At 49.5% G+C, this 16,010-nt stretch overlaps 1 protein-coding gene across 6 annotated transcripts in view; it reads right to left on the bottom strand.

The window, feature by feature from the left end:
- Nucleotides 1-16,010, bottom strand: part of GPATCH2L (G-patch domain containing 2 like) — a 54,542-nt gene that overhangs the window by 12,809 nt on the left and 25,723 nt on the right. For 2 of the 6 annotated variants that reach the window (XM_002719634.5, XM_017349462.3), the window contains exons 5-8: nt 15,566-15,642; nt 12,887-12,954; nt 10,693-10,732; nt 8,762-8,847 (exon numbers count right to left, since the gene is read on the bottom strand). In XM_002719634.5, the coding sequence (XP_002719680.1) occupies nt 8,762-8,847; nt 10,693-10,732; nt 12,887-12,954; nt 15,566-15,642 (271 nt within the window). Of the gene's footprint in view, nt 1-8,761; nt 8,848-10,586; nt 10,636-10,692; nt 10,733-12,886; nt 12,955-15,565; nt 15,643-16,010 lie in introns of all 6 variants that reach the window. The other 4 variants (XM_008272010.4, XM_051826214.2, XM_008272012.4 and 1 more) reach the window with 3 other exon arrangements.

Genomic DNA, 16,010 nt, shown 5'->3' with positions numbered 1-16,010 from the left:
CCTTCTCTACTTCTCAAATGTACAAATAAAAAAAATCCACCAAATTCTCAGAGCCAATCTGGTCCATAACAGAGACGTAAATATTTCACCTAAAGAGCAGGATGGGGAAGGTGGAATGTAAATTGTGATAAGAACACTGTTCTCCAGGAGACAAGCAATCGACCTAGGGAACAGACAGGCGCTCGGTGTCTGGCTGGAGCTCGGAGCCAGTGGGCACTCGGGACACGTGCTTCTCTCGCAGCACCAGTGCTGGGTCAGCCCCTCCCCTCACGGGGTCATGTCCTCCCCCCCCAGGGGGCACTTGCCAAAAAGAATGCATTAGGGGTGCAGGAGCGGAAGTGGGCATGAGCATGAAAAGCAACAAATAATGCTTTTAAAACAATTCTTACTCGAGAAAAAGTCACTAGATTCTTACCATGGGCGTGAAGGTGAATGCTAAGGATTAGCAATTAATTGAAAGCGTATTCTGTATATCCAGGCATAAACACACCATGTCTACTTTATGCTTTACTGCAGGAAACGGAGAGATCAGGTGAGCTGCTGCTGCCGAGTGTTACTTAGGAAACTGGGCAGATCACTATGTCCCTGGGGCAGGAATGTACTTTTAGGGGAAAAAAATTACTTTGAGAAATACATGCATGTTTAATAGAATGAATACGTTGGCATAAAAAAAAAATAGCTCAAGTGAGTGCTTTGGATTTAGAACAAAGATGTTTACAGTCAGTGGTAAGGAGGGAAGAGGGCCTCCCTCTGCCGGTGGCAAGCTCATTTAAGGAAGAGTTCACCTTCAAAACTCTGATTTTTAAAAGCCATTGAGAAGTTCATTTTTTTGCATGAAATAGAAATAAAAGTTAATGTGCAAAAATGGATTTGCTGTACTTTTCCTTAAGTACAGACAAATAAGTAACATGGGGGGAAGAAAAGAATGCTCCTAAGAACCAGAGGTCATACATACCGTCCATCCCAGGCCCTCTCCTTAACTACTAACCTGTTCACCTCAGTGATTCCTGACAGAAACAGAGGGAGGCCTGGCCTGTGGAGAACACCATGCTGGACGCGGCTGGCATGGACACGAGTGAGTGAGCCAAGCCCCTGTGCCCAGCTCACACATAGGAGGAGGGCGGCTTTGTAAGTAAAGAACGAATAACCCAAGATGCTGAGCTGTCATCAGAGAAGTAGTCAAGTGCTGGGTAAAACGGGGGGACGGAGGCCATCCAGGGAGGCAGAGAGCCCTCTCCAGGGGTCAACTGACATTCTTAAACACCAGTAGGGGAAACACTCTCACAGACTTGCACCTGGGGAAAGATGCAGGCCTAGGACACCGCGAGCCACAAGGGAGCGCAAATTCAAAATGATCGCAGGAAACAGCAGGCTCGTCTAACAGCAAGAGCGCCTGGCAGGGCCGCCAGTGGTTTTCGCTCATCTCTAACCCCAGCAGCCTGTGCCTCAGTCCCAGGGCCCTGGGCCAGGTCGACGCGGGCTATCGTGGAGCTGCTCTGGCCAGCCACAGGAGCAGAGCGTTGCCCATCTGTTGGAAAGATGGGCATTTGACAACGGAAAACCAGAGAGAGAAGGCTGTCATCACTCCACTTCGGCCGGCAGATGCCCACAGTGGGCACACAAGACCCTCCAGCAGAGCGCAAAGGACTCCAGGGCTGTGCGGCACAGCGCGCGCGGCTCCCCCAGGCCCCGGCACCCTGCGGACAGCAGTCCAGCAGCACCGTCTCCCCACACAGGGCTGAAACCCAGGCACTAAGGGGGTGAGCAGGGGCTGCTGTACTTCATAGCATTCCCGACAGATAGAGCACTAATAAAAGGTTCTTCCCCGAGCCCTGGGGTAAAACCTGAGGCTGTTTATTATGGCTCCAAAGGTCAAAATTAATAGCATGAATTGAGTCTTCTTCTTGCTCTTTGAAACTCCTTGTCAAGTGGCACAGCCAGCTGGGCACAGAACTCTGATATGCAGATCACTATGCTGTGAACAGATAAAATGAATTACAATGAGCTCAGCCTACCACATTTCCACTCTGTACTGGGCAGAAAGGTCTCTCTCTTTTTCTCTGTAGTACATCTCCTTAGACAACCACTCTGGAAGCCAACACCAAGTTTTTAAAATTGAAACTATCCTAAGGACAGAGTAGGGTGGGAATTATAAGACAAAAATAATCTTCGCTACTATTCTGTGGAATATTTACACGTTTCCTTTCATTTTGATGCCCACTAGTCCAGTAAGAAAAGTATAGCTATTTCCATTTCAAAGCTAAGGAAACTGGAGCGGGCACATAGTGCAGCAGGTAACCTTATCAGAGAGCTGGTCCACGTCCCAGCTCCACTTCCAATTCCAGCTTGCTGCTGATGCCCACTCTGGAGGCAGCCGTTGCTGGCTCAGCCCGTGGGTCCCTTCCACACATGTGGGACACCTGCACGGAGTTCCCAGCTCCTGGCTTCAGCGTGGCCCAGCCCTGTCTGCTGTGGACATTTGGGGGGTGAGCCAGCAGGTGCGAGCTCTGTCTGCCTCTCTGCTTTCAAATCAATCAATCAAAATATAAGACAAAGAAACTGTGATACTGGGGGGAGGTTCCGTCACCTGCCCAGGGAAAGCCCGGATTCTCACCGGGGTCTGCCTCGCACTAGCACCCACACGTTTCGCCTCATTTTGCACACAGCCGTTATCTCATGGACTGGAAAGAAAACGTTAGAAACCGAGAGACGTTTCCATTCACTTGTTAAAGAAAATGTACAACATCTGCGTGCCAGGCTGGCGGCGTCTGCTGTCCCTAACAGAACTGAAAATAAAATTTCTCAAAAGCAAAATAGCGTTTTATACAGGAAGCTGACCTCCAGGAAAAGAGGATATCAAGCAAGCGCTTGGCTACTGCAGAACTTAAAAAGAAGGATAAATGGGAAGTGGTGAGAAATCACCAAATCGCCACCACAGCACAGGACAAGCCAGGAGAGCTAAAAATGCGACACTTCCATGACACACTCGAAGACTCAACCGGGGCAGCACAGAGACGCAGCGACTGCTCAGCCCTGGGTGCTGCTCCACAGGTAACGGAGGCAGGAGAAGCCAGCCTTCACGATCAATCAGTCTCTCATTGTGGGGAAAGCTGCCTACAGCACTTGTCTCCTCATTACAAATCTGTGGCTGTGCCCTTGACAACAATACCACTGCCTCTGTCTGAACACCAATTACACCATCTGCTGTTTGAGCAGCAGCAATTTTTAATACCAGCACCAAGCATTACTACTTTCACAGCAAACCCAACGTGAGCAGCCAAAACAGCCGAACCCAGCTGGCTTCGGACTTTTATCCACACACCCACCAACTACCCCTACGAGCCTCCACCCGCCTCACCTTCTATGAACAACTGTGCTGGCACCGTGCCACGTCCTAACGCTCTTCTTCACCTGTGGGAGGTACCGCAATGCTATGAGGAGTCCAGAGTTCTAGCTCCCATCAGGCACCACGCACACAACAGCAAGGCACAGAGCTCATGCCAATCATGGAACGGAAGTCCCTGTTAAGCAATCACAAAGCATCAGTCATGAAACCATATGCATTTCAGCCACTAGTTCTTAACCCTGGCTGCGTGTTCGTCACATGGGTTGCTCTAGAATCATGCCCATGCCTGGGTCTCACCCAGTCTAATTAAATCAGTATCTCTGGAGGGGGGTCCCAGAATGGATTTTTTTTTTTTAAAGCTTCTCCAGTGATTCCAAAGCAACAGCAAGGTTGAAAACCCCGACACTTAAGTATTTCTAGGGTGGTATTTCTAAATTCTCTTCATCAATGGTGCAAAGACCAAATTCCCCCTTCCATCTGGGCTGCGTTATATTAAATACATCAAGGGGGCTGGCGCTATGGCATAATAGGCTAAGCCTCCGCCTGTGGTGCTGGCATCCCATATGGGCCAGTTCGTATCCTGGCTGCTCTTCTTCCGATCCAGCTCTCAGCTATGGCCTGGGAAAGCAGAAGATGGCCCAAGTGCTTGGGCCCCTGCATCTGCATGGGAGACTTGGAGGAAGCTCCTGGCTTTGGATTGGCCCAGCTCCAACTGTTGCAGCCATTTAGGGGGTGAACCGCGGATGGAAGACCTTTCTCTCTGTCTCTCCCTGTCTGTAACGCTACCTCTCAAAAATAAATAAGTAATACATCAATATAGCGCTAGCTTAAACGTACAGTCCCACCACTGATTTGTTTCGAACAATGAACATACTAAACAGCAGAGTGCCTTGAGGCCACTCATCGGCCCCCAGTGGCCCCTAGGCCTGCCCTGGAATCGAGGAGGTCACTCGGGAGCCGTCAGGTGTAGTGGGGTGCTTGGGAGACTGTAATTGGCAGTGTCCAGGCGAGAAGCAGCTCAGCCCTGTGAGCCGATAGGAGGGACCCTTCGTCGTTCAGCATGATTATCAAACTCTTTGTGCTCTTAAAGGAGAGTAATTATAGGCATGAAAAAAGGGAAGCGCTCCCTCAGGACCTCTTCCTCACATGCTTCCCAAGAGGCACGAGGGCCATTAAAAATTCCATGATGAAGAGGAAAAACAGCCTGGGAACAGCCAGGAGGCAATACAGCAAATTAATACACCAGCCCTCCTCGGGGAAAGCTGTGATAAAACAGGAAACACTTCTCTCTTCGCAAAATAAAATTATACCACTAATGATAACATAGTCACCACACACACTCTCTCACACACACACACACACTCACACTCACACACATACACAAATCGTTCTAATGATGGGTGTGAAATTCCCAATGCTATCCGGACACTTTGAAAGAAATCTTTTCCTACTACAAATAAAATGGGACAAGAGAAAGATAAAATTTCCATTCGAAACAGCTTTCATACAGTCAGGCACCTGCCTCTGCCCTCTACCACTGCTCCTTTACCCGCTCTTCTGCAGGCCGGGCTTCTGTCCACTGTCCACTCATGCCCACGCCCACTGCAAGCCTGAGGGCCACCTCATCTGTCCGCTGCAGGGGAGCAAGACGGTGCCCTCTGCGCTGAGCCCTTGCTCAAGGAGTGCGGGGTGGCCCCAAGAGCTGCGTGCCACCGTCTGCACGTCCTAAAACCCGCGCTGATCATCTCCCACAGAGCAGTGCTTGCCAAACTACTGACGGTGCAACCCCCGGGGGAGTAAAAGTTGAGGACACGCTCTTGATACACGTGATACACACACACGGAATATAAATATGTGCTTCCAGAGCGATATATGTAAAACAGAAACAATAACAAATTTCTAAGGCTAAGATAATGAAGACACACAGGGTTAAAAGTGCACTTGCCCTGCCCCCACAGAACCTTCCCACATGCCACACCGTGCGAGTCTACTGCTCTGGGGATGCGGCCTGGGAGGGAGGACAAAGAGGCCCTCTCCCGGCGCACGTTCTCTGTCCTTGCTGCCACAGGAATGGTCTCGAGCAACAGGCCACGTTCTCCTAGAGCCGAGGGCACCAGCAGCAGGCCCCAGACTGCCTTGTGTGTCTAAGTCCAGCACCAGCACTCCCCAGTAAGAGCGAAGATAAAAACGCAGATAATGAGATACACAGAGAAACAAGGTGCTGCCAGCCAGGCCTGCCGGGAGGAGGCTTTTCAGAGCAACAGAAAACCTGCTGAGAGCTTGGAGAGTGATGGCGCCACGGCACTGCCTAGGTAGCAGAGGCAGAGGGCAGCGGCCAGGGAAATCCCCTCTGCCCCTCTCGCGGTGGTGGGCTGCTCCGTGTGCTCTTTACACAGTCTTTTTTTTTTTTTTTTTTTTTGACAGGCAGAGTGGACAGTGAGAGAGAGAGACAGAGAGAAAGGTCTTCCTTTGCCGTTGGTTCAGCCCGCAATGGCCGCTGTGGCCGGTGCACCGCGCTGATCCAATGGCAGGAGCCAGGAGCCAGGTACTTCTAGTCTCCCACGGGGTGCAGGGCCCAAGCACCTGGGCCATCCTCCACTGCACTCCCTGGCCACAGCAGAGAGCTGGCCTGGAAGAGGGGCAACCGGGACAGAATCCGGCGCCCCGACCGGGACTAGAACCCGGTGTGCCGGCGCCGCAAGGCGGAGGATTAGCCTAGTGAGCCGCAGCGCCAGCCTCTTTACACAGTCTTACACAGGCATGGGACTGAGTGGGGAGACAAGAAGCCAGAGGACAGCTTTCCTACAGACAGAATCTGTGCCACCCGAGAGAGCCTGCGACCATCACCCCTAAGACAACCTTCCTGAGCCTCAGAGTCACGAGCCCGGCTCCTGCTTCCGAGCATCCAGCCTAATTGTCAATTTCCGCCCCGTTATCCCTCGGGAACAGAAGCTCCTTCGGTATCTAAACAAAGAGCCCGGCTTGCGGTGGGGAGTCAGCGCATGAATGAATGATGCACACGCAGTATGCTACTGAAGAAGTCTGTGTCGTCCAACAACATCCCACCTCCTTAGCAGCACTATTTACGACGGTCTCTCTTTACACAAAAGTCTCCCTGTGAAACACCACCGCTCCACTGGCGGTGGGCTGAGACAGAGCTCTTTATTACAGCCTCTAGTACAAGTTCTCACTGCATCCATGAGAATAATTTCTGGGTGCAGGCTGCACCCCGAATCTAAGAACATATTTCAGAATTTATTAGATGGGCCAGTGCTGTGGCATAGCGGCTAAAGCCACCGCCTGCAGCACTAGCATTCCATATGGGTGCCGGTTCACGTCCTAGCTGTTCCTCTTCAGATCCAGCTCTCTGCTATGGCCTGGGAAAGCAGTAGAAGACGGCTAAAGTGCTTGGGCCCCTGCACCTGCATGGGAGACTTAGAGGAAGCTCCTAGCTCCTGCCTTCGGATCAACCAAGCTCCAACTGTTGCAGCCATTTGAGGGGGAACCAGTGGATGCAAGACCTTCCTTTCTTTCTCTCCCTCTCTCTGTCTGTAACTCTACCTCTCAAATAAGTAAAATCTTTAAAAAAAAATAATAACACATCAATATATGTACAGTATATATATATATAGTGTTACCTTAAACTTACAGTCCTACCCCAGGCTCTTGGCTTTCACTGTAATATTCCGTAAAGGCAGTTGTGGGGCTGGCAATGTGGCACAGCAGGTAAAGCCACCACCTGCAGTGTCGGCATCCCATATGGGCGCTGGTTGAATCCCAGCTGCTCCACTTCCCATCCAGCTCCCTGCTAATGGCCTGAGAAAGCAGCAGAAGATGTCCTAAGTGCTTGGGCCCCTGTAACCATGTGGGAGACCCGGAAGAAGCTCCTGGCTCTTAGCTTTGATCAGCCCAGCTCTGGCTGTTGCGGCCATTTGGGGAGAGAACCAGCAGATGGAAGATCTCTTTCTGTATGTGTGCGTGTGTGTCTCTCTAACTCTTTCAAACAAATAAAAAATCTTTAAAACAACAACAACAACAAAATCACTGTCATGCTGGAAATAAACTCTTTGAACACCTGAATTGGGAGACCTGGATTGAATCCCGAGCTCCTGGCTTTGGCCTGGCCAAGCCTTGGCCATTGCAGCATTTACGGAATGAGGCAGCAGACGGAAGACACATCTTTTTCTCTCTCCCTCTTTCAAGTAAGTAAAATTAATTTGTTAATTAATTTTTAGAAGCTCTGTGGTCCAGCCCGTTAGCGGCTCTTCTGTGCATATGATCCTGCTACGGGAGGGATGCCACCACGGAAATCACACTGACTCCCTGTGTTACCTACATGAAGAGAACTTATACTGAGAAGCCTAGCATAAATGTACATTGAACGCCTAGTGGGCATCACACAGAGGGGCTGGGGGCTCACTAGGAAGGGGGACCAAAAAAAAAAAAAGTCCCCAAGATAAACTCTTAGGTAAATTCATTACAGACTGCAGAGGAGGCAAACAGCTAATGAACACGGGGTGCTGGAGGTGGCCCCTTTCGGCAGGATGGCCCCGGAGGCCTCCCTGAGGGGGCGGCACCTGAGCCGAGACGGACGCGAGCTCAAAGATGGCTTTCCAGGCAAAGAGAACGAGAGGAAAGCTTCAGAGGCAGGGGAGGGCTGCTGTTTTTGAAGAACAAAATGGGGCTCCCTGGCGCAGCCGGCCCTCTCCCCCAGAGAGGGGCAGCATCGTCTGAAAGGAGCCTGGACACGTAGGCAGGAGTCAGATTATGCAGGGCTGCGCAGGTCACGGCAGGGAACATTAATAATGTTCTTTGAAGATGGAGCTTTGAGCAGCAGAAATAATATGAAATAGGAGCCGGAAGAGTTAGGTCAAAGTTGAAACTCAATCATATTAGCCACGTGACCACAGAAAGAGACTTCACTACTCTGCTTCAGTTCCCACCTCCCTAAAACCTAGTTATCTCCAAAAGCTGTTGTAAGGAATAAATGGATATTACACACATTCTATATAACAAAGTATTATAAAAAGGAATATGGTATTACTCACAAGAACATGACAGCCACTTGGGGCAGGCATTTGACAGCAGTTAAGAGACTTGGAGTGCCCACAGCCCAGATCAGAGTGCCAGGGTCAAGTTCAGGGTACTCTCTAGACCCCAGCTTCCTGCTAATACACACCCTAGAAGGCTCAAGTAGTTGGGTCTCTGCCATCCACAAGGGAGGCCTGCATTGAGCTTCCAGCTCCTGGCTTTGCCCTGGCCCAGCCCTGGCCATTGTGGTCCTTTGGGGAGTGAACGAGCAGATGGGGGCATGCTCAGTCACTCTCTCACTGCCTTTCAAAGAAGTAAATAAATAAAAAGCACATTGTTATATCATTTTTAAAGAAAGAAAATCAGCACCCAGAAGACAAGTACCTGGCAGAGCAGTGCGCTGGTGAGCATCTTCGGTGAGAAGCATCAGCAAGAACACCCAGGGAGTACAGCGGGGAGAGGGGGTTACACTGCAGGACGAAACAGGACGCTTTCAGTGAGGCGTGTGAGAAACCCTCTCTCCTACCAGATTGCCTCGCTCTTTGACTGCCCAACTCTCTGGCCATGGCAGATATAGACACCCGGGGATAAAGGGGCCTGTATTGAAGAGTTTGCCCACGGACGCACCATCCCTGATCTAGCACACCTCAAAAAGAAAAAAAAAAAGAAAAAAAAAAAAGGACTCCTTGTTAAGCACCAGTTGTTCATAAGCTTCTACTACAAGGGAATCCCGTAAGCGGCCCAGGACAGCACTTTCCAGCTGACGTAACAGGAACTTCTGTCTGCTGCTATCAAGTGAGTGTTGGACCTTGTTTCTTTAAGTACAGTGGGAAGATAACTAGACTAAGAATTGGAATACCGAACTTGGTAAGTCCCAGCCTACCACGGAGTTGCCTGTGTTAAAATCTTTGAGCTTCACTGCCTCCTCTGTGAGTCTGTGTACCGCCTCTGTCTCACTCGCTTTACAGGATGCTGCAAAGGCTAACTGAAACCACGCTTTAAAGGAACTTCATTTCTCATTTGTAAAGCATCTACTGACCTCAGAAGGTGGTTGTGAGGATCAAATGGGCTCCTACAGATGAAAGCATCTCACTTCGTGCTTGTGAGCTTTCTTTGGACTTGAAGTCCATAACTTAATACATCTTAAGACTGGGAGAACTTTGAATGGCAACTTCAAAAGAACTTAAAAAGAATACAAACTAAGCAGCTGCTTTATCTGCCACAGAGGTTCCAGACCCGGTCCACCAGCTGCATGGCTCTGGGCAAGCAGTCCGCACCCTGTGGCCCTCCAGTCCCTCTGATGGACTAAGCAGTCACCACGGGTCCCCTTCTGCCTCCAGCTCCTCTGAGGCCAACGTGGCTGCTGTTCCCGTGGACAGTTCCCCAAGCTGCAGACTCTCACGCAGTGCCTTCAGGACTTTGGTCTGACTTGTCCACCACCTCCTGCTTACTTAGTATTTTCCTTTATATCAATCATTTCTGCTCAGCCTTATCCTTACTATGTTTCCATAAAATGTGTTTTATATACTGTTTTAATATATGTCATGGTACAGAGCTTACAATCCAAGTTACGTGTCTTCATACCATCCACCCCCATCATGTCTTCCATGGCTCTAGTTCACTTTGAAATAGCAAATTCACAATCTAAGTACCAAGCCTACGAGAGTTATCAATTCAATAAGCTACTAAGAAGTCAAAATAAAAACACTAAGCAACAGGAAGCCTGAGAATTTCTACCTGTCAGTCTTCATCAACATGACAACTTTTCACTGAGACAAAGCAACCCCCACCTCAAAGATCAAAAAGCTCAACTGCAACCCCTCCTCAAAGGTCTAACTACGCTGAGGGCCCCTCCCAGGGTGGCCAGGCACAAGACCACGAGGGCAAGGCTTTAAGGCCTCAACCCCACTTCACCCAAAGTAGCTGCACCTTCTGTTTGCACGCGCAGGCCTCACCAGAGCACCTCTCAGCTCGGGATTCGGGCGCTGAGCTAACTCCTGAGCAGATGAGATTCATTCTGCCTTCGAAGGGCAAAGTTCAAAACTTAAATTAAAAAGAGGGCTCCTGTGAATACATGTTGCTAAGTAAGAACTGATGACCACAGCTGAATTCAAAAAAGGGCCTAGAATGCCATGCCGACCAGTGAGTGCCAGTCTTGGAAACAGCCCTCCAAGGCACTCAGGGTGCGGGAAGGAAGAGAGCCCCTTACCTCCTGTGCAGAAAAGTGAGGAAAGTCAGGGGCCGGCGCTTTATTCTTTCTAAAGAAAAGGAAACCAGAAGATAAAAACAAAGATAACAAAGACAGGCCATCTTACCTGATTGCGTTCTCTTTTCCCAGCTGATGGCAGCCAGAAACTAAAGAGAAGGGGAGAAGAACAGTAAAGAAAACAGTGAAAGAAGTGGCAGGGAAACCAGACAGCAGCCGAGGAACGCAAAGGTGTAAGTGAGGACAAAGGAGGAGACGGGGAAGGGCTGCAGCTGGGGAAGACAGGACAACGACGACAATTCTGCTGAAATAACTCTGCAAAGGGAAAGCTTCGTTGGGGCCGGCGCCGTGGCTCACTTGGTTAATCCTCCGCCGGCGGCGCCAGCATCCCATAGGGGCACCGGATTCTGTCCTGGTTGCCCCTCTTCCAGTCCAGCTCTCTGCTGTGGCCCGGGAGGGCAGTGGAGGATGGCCCAAGTGCTTGGGCCCTGCACCCGCATGGGAGACCAGGAGGAAGCACCTGGCTCCTGGCTTCAGATTGGCGCAGCGCGCAGGCCGTAGCGGCCATTTTGGGGAGTGAACCAATGGAAGGAAGACCTTTCACTCTGTCTCTCTCGCTCACTGTCTAACTCTGCCTGTCAAAAAATTAAAAAAATAAATAAATAAATAAACTGAACAGGCCAGACATGAAGCCAGAGTACAGAGTGACACCAGCGCACTCTCAGCTGGGCAGTGACAGCAGGGTCCTCAACTCACATCTAGCCTACCAAGTAAGTTAAAACTCAGACAAGGCTGGCTGTGTACAGGATCAGAACCAGGTCCTGACCATGACACATACAGGAAACAAGAGCCAACCATGGGGCCAGCACTGTGGAGTAACAGGTAAAGCCCCATCTGCAATGCTGGCATCCCATATGGGCGCCGGTTTGAATCCCGGCTGCTCCACTTCCAATCCAGCTCTCTGCTATGGCCTAGGAAAGCAGTGGAAGATGGCCCAAGTGCTTGGGCCCCTGCAGCTAGGTGGGAGACGGGAAGAAGCTCCTGGCTTCAGATTGGCACAGCTCTGGCCGTTGCAGCCATTTTGGGAATGAACCAACAGATTTTAGACCTCTGTTTCTCTGCTTCTGCCTCTGCCTCTCAAATAAATAAATAAATCATTAAAAAGAAAAGAAGATTCAACCACATTAGGGGACAAGGCTGTCAGAGAAAGGATATAATAAGTTTCCTACAGGGGCTGGTGCTGTGGCACAATGGGTTAAAGCCCTGGCCTGAAGCGTGGTGTCCCATATGGGCGCCAGTTCGAGCCCCGGCTGCTCCCCTTCCAATCCAGCTCTCTGCTATGGCCTGGAAAAGCAGCAGAGGATGGCCCAAGTTCTTGAGCCCCTGCACCCACGTGGGAGACCCAGAGAAAGCTCCTGGCTCCTGGCTTTGGATTGGCGCAGCTCCAGCCATTGCAGCCAACTGGGGAGTGAACCAGTAGATGGAAGGCCCCTCTCTCTGTCTCTACCTCTCTCTGTAACTCTTGTCTTTCAAATAAATAAAATAAATCTTTAAAAAAAAAAAACTTTCCGAGAGCTACATAAAGGCTGTCCCCAGTCATTAGGATGAAAGGAGATTTCCCTCTACAGAGGTCCAAGGACGAGGGGAGAAGGTAGGGACATAAAGGCAATCACCCAAAAAGAAAAAAAGAGACAGAAAAATGAGTTTAAAATACAGCATCCTTACTGGAAGCTATATCTATAAAATTCAAAACTCAAATAATCAGCAAATTGATTGATTAAATTAAGACTAGTTTAGAAAGGAAGCGAAAATCACTGTCAAGGCTTAGCAGTCAGCCATGTGAACTGTTAGGTAATACAGCTCAAAAGCCTGGTTTTCGGGCCAGCACTGTGGTGTAGTGGGCTAAGCCTCTGCCTGCGGTGCCAGCATTCCATATGGGCGCTGGTTTGTGTCTTGGCTGCTCCTCTCCTGATCCAGCTCTCTGCTAATGGCCTGGGAGAGCAGTAGAAGATGGCCCAGGTGCTTGGGCCCCTGCACCCACGTGGGAGACAGGGAAGAAGCTCCTAGCTCCTGGCTTCAGATTGGCCCAGCTCCGACCATTGCAGCCATTTGGGGAGTGAACCAGTGGATAGAGGACCTTTCTCTCTGTCTCTCCCTTTGTCTGTAACTCTGCTTCTCCAATAAATTAAAAAAATTTTTTTCTTTAAAAAAAAAAAAAAAAAAAAAACAAGGCCTGGTTTCTAAGTGGCTTCATAACCTCCCGCGGAACAGGCTGGGAGAGCCGCCCCACCACGTGCACTTACTCTTTCTGCCGCGGGTCTCTAATGATGTGGCTGATCCTCTCCGTGCCCAAAGGGCTCATGCTGGTCTCCTAGAAAGACAAGGAGAGGCTGAGCCAGCCAGAGACAAATGCACAATCCATCATCCAGCTCACGTGCTCCCACAACTGAAGGGGGCCCCAGCGACCTCAGAGGCACACGTCCAACACCCATCTTCAAATCCAGCAGAGAGTACATTTCAGAATGCTACATGTTGTCTTACTTGTCTCTGGTGATCCAAAAATGTCATTATAAACACTGCTTCCTGTGATGACGTTTTAATTCAGTAACACCTTCTGGAGTTACTGGCGTACACAGAAGCAGAAACACTTGTTCAGAAACCCGGAAGTGGGCCCTGTTTCCCAGGCCTGCACAGCACGCTCCCCGCAGCCACAGGAACAAGCCCAGGAGTCGTCGTATGGGACATTCATGCACCCTCACTGGTAAACCAAGACATCTGCCAACTCCAGGAAGGCAAGCCAAAGGGCTTCCGTGACTTAGCGAAATTGTCACCTTGCCTCTGTCCCTTCAGCACCACCACTCCAAAGGAAAATGAGGGGCACATAAACTGACTGTTAAATCTGGGGTTCTCGAGATTGTCATGGGAGCTTACCCAGAAGAATACAAGAAATTCAGAAACTAATCATCCCCCCGGAAATCAAAGTGGCAGAATGAGGCCCTCAGCCCTCATCTAACTTGAGTGCATTTACCTGGCTGTGTCTGTCACAGAAACTGGAACGCACAGCACCACGCACAGGAGGAGGAGTTACACAGATGTGTGTGTGTGTTAAGATGACAGAACATCAGGTGGGGTACAATGGCAGAACGTCAAGCCGTGACTCACATGCATTTACTTCTGGGCAGACACTATCTACATTCATCTGCATTGCGTGCATTAACCTACACATTAGAATGCACATTTTAGCAGGACAACTGGCTACGGAAACATTAATCTGAGGTCAGACGCTGGGTAGGGGTGGAGCTTAAACGAGAAGGCGCTACATACTCTGCTCTTCACCCCTTTCGTCTCTGCCTGCTGGACACAGATGCAGACGTGGCAAGGGGGCCAAGGGAAAAGATGGGTGAAAAATGAGCTATTTGCTACAGCTGGAAAATTATTAACTGAAAGTGCCGTAATGTTTAAATTTACAGTTTATTACTGTGTAAATTACAAGCAGTACTTTGCGTAATTAGCAGTTCGCTGGCAGGGAGCTGTGAATGAAACTCATTATTTATGATTACAATTTAGAGAAAGAGAAGAGAGGTGGGGGGGCTGGAGGGGAGCTGAACAGTGACCTCTGCTAGAAATGACAAATATCCCTTTAAGGTGATGAAGATGAATTAAACAAGTAAATATTATCCTATTCATTTGAAATCATTAGAAGCACGTCACGTCCAGCGGGTCTTAGTTCCCTTCCAGGCTAGCTAAAGGAATGCTTCAAGATGAAATGACTCACTTCCATGGAAATGCAAGGCTCCTGCTGCTGAGTGAGGTAGGCGGAAGGGAAGGCTTTATCTTCCTGCCTAACCAACAAAGGGAAAAAGCCCCTCTCCAACCTCTGCCCGCCCTCCACCTCAGGGACTCCCAGCCTGCTGGCCGTCCTGTTCATAGTATGCTCCTGGCACAGGCAAAGACGCATTCTATTGTCTGCAAAATGAGTGATCCGAGGGAACAGAAATCATTCGTCCAATAATCAAACATTCTTCTAATTAGGAACTGGGATTGAATTTAAAACTAAAAAGAAGTAGGAATCTGAGTTCAGCTGGAAATAAACATCCTCACTTCTTTTGTCTAAAACTTCAGAAAATGACTTCCTGATTGGACTCTAAACAGTGGCATCTTAGGCGTAGCCAGACTGTGCCTGAATGCTACACACCCGGCTTGGCACAGAGCCGCCATGGAGCAGGCCTCCTAAACACTTGGCGAGTGAACAAATCAGTGCTTGCCTACGCCTCTCTCTTCCTTCCTCCTGGCCCACCACCACCTCCTCGGACTGTGCACAAATCCCTGTCTTACCCTATTTCTCAGTCACAGAGCTATGGTCAAAAGTAAAAAGATAAATAACCACTGTTAAAGATAGACATAGGTGGGTTCAAATCTGTATTCTGTTTCTTCTCTCTAGGAAACGTCAGGTGTAACTTCTTTGAATGTAAGTTTTTCTCATCTGCTAAAGGGGAATGTGACCTTTTCTACTCAGGCCCTGGCAAAGGCAGAACTGAACCAACAGGGCCATTCCCCCTTCACGGCTAAGGAGGGACCCTTGCAATGTGCCAACAAGGATTTGCTTCTCTCTCTCTCTCTCTCTGTCTTAATGAACTCTAGGATGAAAAGACCAAAGTTAACATAGAACAAAGACCCATTCATGAACTCAGGAGTCATAGAGAAGCCAGGAGTATTTTAGGCACACGGTAAGATTAACCTATAGATTTACAAACAGCCACTATAATGACAGTGTCTACTCCGTCAGAACTTCTGTAAGTTTCATGTTTTGTAGGTGTACTCCTTCATATCCTACATAATGTCCATTCTCAGAAGCTAACAAAAAGCTGTAACTGGCTTCGTTAACTCCAGGGAGCTCTGTGGAACCTCTGATTGTCAACAGGGTCCACATGCCCCAGGGGGATACTGGCTTCCCGCAGAGCCTGGGGAATATGAGCCATCACCTTCCCCAGCCTTCTTCGCCCCTTTCGGAGGCATCGAGCTGCAGCTCCAGGCAGACGATTCAAGCGAGCATGGTACCCTAAAAAAGAGAAGAAGGGCTCAGCTCCTGGCTGCAGACAGTCCAGAAGAAATCACATTTGTAGTACGCTGAAGGCCTTACCCCCAGAATCTTTCTCGACTGATCTTTAAACTAGTATCTCAAGGCTGTCCACCACGGACTTACCGTTCCCACGTCTTTGTCACCAGCACTACAATCTTAGGCACGTCATCTACCTTGACCTTGGCCTCCCTGTCTAAAAAGAGGGATAATCACTTCCTCAGGCCTACTTTACGGGGCTGTCTGGAAGACCCAGTGAACCGTATGTAGAAGGCACTGAGTAAGTGACAACACTTCACAAATGTAAGGCATTATAAACAACTCCTAATTTTAAATTAGAAGCTAGTTAC

Source organism: Oryctolagus cuniculus, chromosome 20 (genome assembly GCF_964237555.1).
Source record: "Oryctolagus cuniculus chromosome 20, mOryCun1.1, whole genome shotgun sequence".
Lineage (NCBI taxonomy): Eukaryota > Metazoa > Chordata > Mammalia > Lagomorpha > Leporidae > Oryctolagus > Oryctolagus cuniculus.
Note: the sequence above shows the minus strand (reverse complement) of the source record. Positions and strands in the feature narration are given on the sequence as shown.